The sequence below is a fragment of the Notothenia coriiceps genome, unplaced genomic scaffold, assembly GCF_000735185.1.
Source record: "Notothenia coriiceps isolate Sejong01 unplaced genomic scaffold, NC01 NC01_scaffold00029196, whole genome shotgun sequence".
In the NCBI taxonomy this organism is placed as follows: Eukaryota; Metazoa; Chordata; class Actinopteri; order Perciformes; family Nototheniidae; genus Notothenia; species Notothenia coriiceps.
The window spans coordinates 168,580-172,026 of record NW_011361897.1 but is presented as its reverse complement, the minus strand read 5'-3'; the positions used below and the strand labels follow the sequence as shown (position 1 = coordinate 172,026).

The following is a 3,447-nucleotide window of genomic DNA, read 5'->3' as shown; positions in this document are numbered from 1 at the left end:
GTTTCATGTTGTCGTTGCTGTGGGACTTCTTAATACCTTGGAAAATGCCGTTTAATACTTTTTAATAGCCTTAATTTTCGCTTAATTGATTTATCAACTTTTAATACTTTTAAAGACCCCGCGGACACCCTGTAGAAAGTACACATATGGGTTCCCTAAAAAAACCTTAAACACGGTCCTTCTCTAGAAGTGACTCTCTCCTAATCTTACCCAGGTGGACATTTCCTCCCAGGTGTGTTTGTCCGGCTGGTGTTTGGCCAGCAGCAGAGAGTCAGGGGAGAGGCCGTAGTGAGCAGCCAGACAGGTGCGCAGAGAGCGAGGAGACGAGTCTCGGGCTGCATCCCAAACCAGCTCCTCTGTGGGGTAGAAACACCTCTCCCCTGGTACTCCCATTTTAACATTCAGCATCACATCCTTAGGACTTAGGAACAGAAGGTCAAATAATTAAGACTTAAATAACGGAAATGCACAATAAGAAGAGTTTCTAATATCATCGAGGGATTCAACATAACATTATTTATGACGTAGAAGAATTATGACAGTCAAACTTTACCCAAGATCTTCTTCTTGTAATAGCGGTTGCACACAAAGGTCCATACCACTGGTCAGCTTCAATTTCCTGATCAGGAGAAAATAAAACATCTTCAGTTTTGATAACAAGTAGAAAGCAGTGGCCAATATATTATATAGGGAAAAACGTTGTTCATACTTTAGTGTAAGCTGCTGTCCTCTGAGGATACGTGCCAGCCTCTGACACTCAAGCTGCCACACACGCACGAAAGCAGTGATTGGCACACACACATCCTGAAGGGCAGGCAGCGTCAACACCTAATACACAAGTAGATAGATAATACGTCATTAGTAAATAGCATCAAAAACACTTTGCATGGCCTGATTTTTAAGTCTTTTCAAAAACAGATAAGCAATGCAGCTTCCTTTACATGCATGTTGTTTGAGTTGGCCTTAATAGTGCCTCACATCCAGCAATGGAAATACGAGTATTTATGTCATGGTCTCATAATGAACTAGTGTGACTGGAAAAGGGCAGCTCTCAGAATCAAGTCATGATGACAGGAAACTCCAGAAATCTTAGAGGAATAGTTTTTGGAAGTTTTAAAGTTGCCTTAAAGTACAAACGACTATCAATTCCTGTTTTTGGTTTAAAGCTCAATACACTACCTGAGTCTTGAGATCCTCCAGCGTGGCTTCGTCTGATATCTCCACCTGTCCTGCACTTCTGAGCTCTGCTGTGTTGCCGGTACAGAGGGGGGGTGAGGGACTGTGCGTTTCTCCTGCGGTCAAAAGCTCCAGCATTTGCTCCTCAGTATGGCCGTTGTCAGTGTGATTGAAACCTGTGAAATCTGACGAGTTGTTTCTGGGATCCAGATACAGCCACACGGATAACTTGAGAAAACCCTGACAGAAAAACAAAAAAAACAAAAGCTTAAGAGAGACGTAAAGTTAGACTTTATAATGAATCTTAACCCAAAATCTAAACGTTAAAGTACCTTTGGAGGAAGTTGTCCTTCAGTGACGATTAAAGTCTCTCCATTGTTTATCTTCAGCTCTGACAGGGGAGCATCCTGAGAAAAAAAGGTTGTTTTTTTTTGTTTTTTTAAACCGGACAATATAGTACATAAAATAATTTCAAATAGAAGTAGGTCAAACTATTTGAAACAATACTTATTGTCTTGGTGTCATGCGAGTGGATTTTGGAGGTATAACATATTTTAACATATTAACATATATTTATCTAAAATAAATTATAATCATTACAGTCAGCTGCTCACCTCATCCATGATTGGCTCTCCAACTTCCTCACACCAATCGAGCCTTCTTAAGTGCCAACAGGTGCCTGTAAACACACATTTAAATGATTTCCAAATACTACAGTAAAATATCAGTTTGATTACAGTCCTACAAAAACACAGATTATGTGTTATAAGGTACAGTTCATGCAAGTTAACTGCAACAGTAAAAACAAATATTTTTACCATCAAGTCCAACATCATCCAGCATTGCCTTTAGACACTGCAAATGATCAAAAAGGTAATGATTTAAAAAGTTATTAAAAAAAAGGTAACATAAGCACATAATAAATATTTCATGAAATAAGTTTCCTCACCTCTTTTACAGTACATGATTTCTCCACAATGATGTCCTTCTCAAAGCCAGCAGAGGGCGCTGTGCCCACAGAGAAGTGCAAGAAAAGCTGCAGAGCAAAAAGGAAATCTTACAGACTTACAACATCAACATCAATCAAGCATTTTAAACGCTCATAACTTTTCCATTTGTTTTTAAATGTAGGATAGTAAAGGTTTAATCACTTTAAGGTAATGTAACACCTGTGCAGCTGCAGGTACAAAGGATTTACTGAAGCTTTCAAATAAAAACACACACCTGTGAAGCCTTGGGGGCATTTCCCGGACAGAGAGTGAGTGTGGTCATGAGGCGCACTCCTGCATCCCGAACACTCAGCTCCTCACACACTGTCGGGCACAAGCAGTCAGACAACACAAGCACACTTAGTAAATGTGTTATAACACTTCAAACAAAGATGAGAAGAAACATTACAAGGAGGGGGAGTACCTTTTCAACATTTTATGAGGGGGCACTGTAAAGGAATCTTAATATTTTGGTAAAATGAGGGGGATTTCCAGCCCCATTTAAATCACCCACAGGTGAACATGAGACAGTACCTGGAGGAAGGAGTTTCCCTGTGCAGTCCACCTGTCTCAGGCAGTGCTGTGCACCTGGTCAGTGAGACAGAAACAGCTGATTTAAGTAATAGTTCTTACATAACACTGCAAACGTAAAACACAAATACACAAAAAAATACTTAAATTTAGCTGAGACACAAATGAAGGTCCTGAACCAGTTTTAGCGATTATTTATAGGCACATTATATGTAAGGGAAACTTCTGCAGCAAAGGAGAGTCAGGACTCAGAGAGACACGAGGAGAGTTGGAGCTTTGATGTCAAACACTGGTAGTTTATTACAAGTCAACGGCCGGAGAATTCATATCACAAGTCACAGCAGCAAAAGGTTCTGGCTGCACGGGTGGGTTGTCATGTCAATTCTGCCCAGCCTATCTCTCGATAGACCTTTTAACTAGTTTACAGAGAGTTAATGAGCATATTGGGGGAGGCGTAAACATCTGTGGAGCTTAAAAAGCCAGCGTTCTCACAGCCGTAAACCATTTTGTGACAGAGAGTTGAACTGGTTTATCAAGATAGCTGGAGCCTCCCATTCCTTAAGAGAGATAACAGAGCCGGGGTTTGGTCGTAAACGTCAACAGGCAGAATAAGGTTAAATATCTTAGGAGCAGAGGTTGCGCTAGACTTTATCGCTGCCCGTCATTTTGACGGACAGGATCGTAAAATGTCCCTCAAAATCCATTATTACCCGTCGGTCTGTACACAACTGGCGGGGGGGGGCGGGGCGGA

At 41.1% G+C, this 3,447-nt stretch overlaps 1 protein-coding gene across 2 annotated transcripts in view; it reads right to left on the bottom strand.

Annotated features, from left to right (window-relative positions):
* The window catches only part of usp40 (ubiquitin specific peptidase 40), a 14,644-nt gene that overhangs the window by 1,643 nt on the left and 9,554 nt on the right, over positions 1-3,447 (bottom strand). For both annotated transcript variants that reach the window (XM_010786489.1, XM_010786490.1), the window contains exons 19-28: positions 2,700-2,753; positions 2,401-2,489; positions 2,126-2,212; positions 1,995-2,031; positions 1,791-1,855; positions 1,509-1,583; positions 1,180-1,416; positions 710-828; positions 554-619; positions 211-421 (exon numbers count right to left, since the gene is read on the bottom strand). In XM_010786489.1, the coding sequence (XP_010784791.1) occupies positions 211-421; positions 554-619; positions 710-828; positions 1,180-1,416; positions 1,509-1,583; positions 1,791-1,855; positions 1,995-2,031; positions 2,126-2,212; positions 2,401-2,489; positions 2,700-2,753 (1,040 nt within the window). The remainder of the gene's footprint in view (positions 1-210; positions 422-553; positions 620-709; positions 829-1,179; positions 1,417-1,508; positions 1,584-1,790; positions 1,856-1,994; positions 2,032-2,125; positions 2,213-2,400; positions 2,490-2,699; positions 2,754-3,447) is intronic.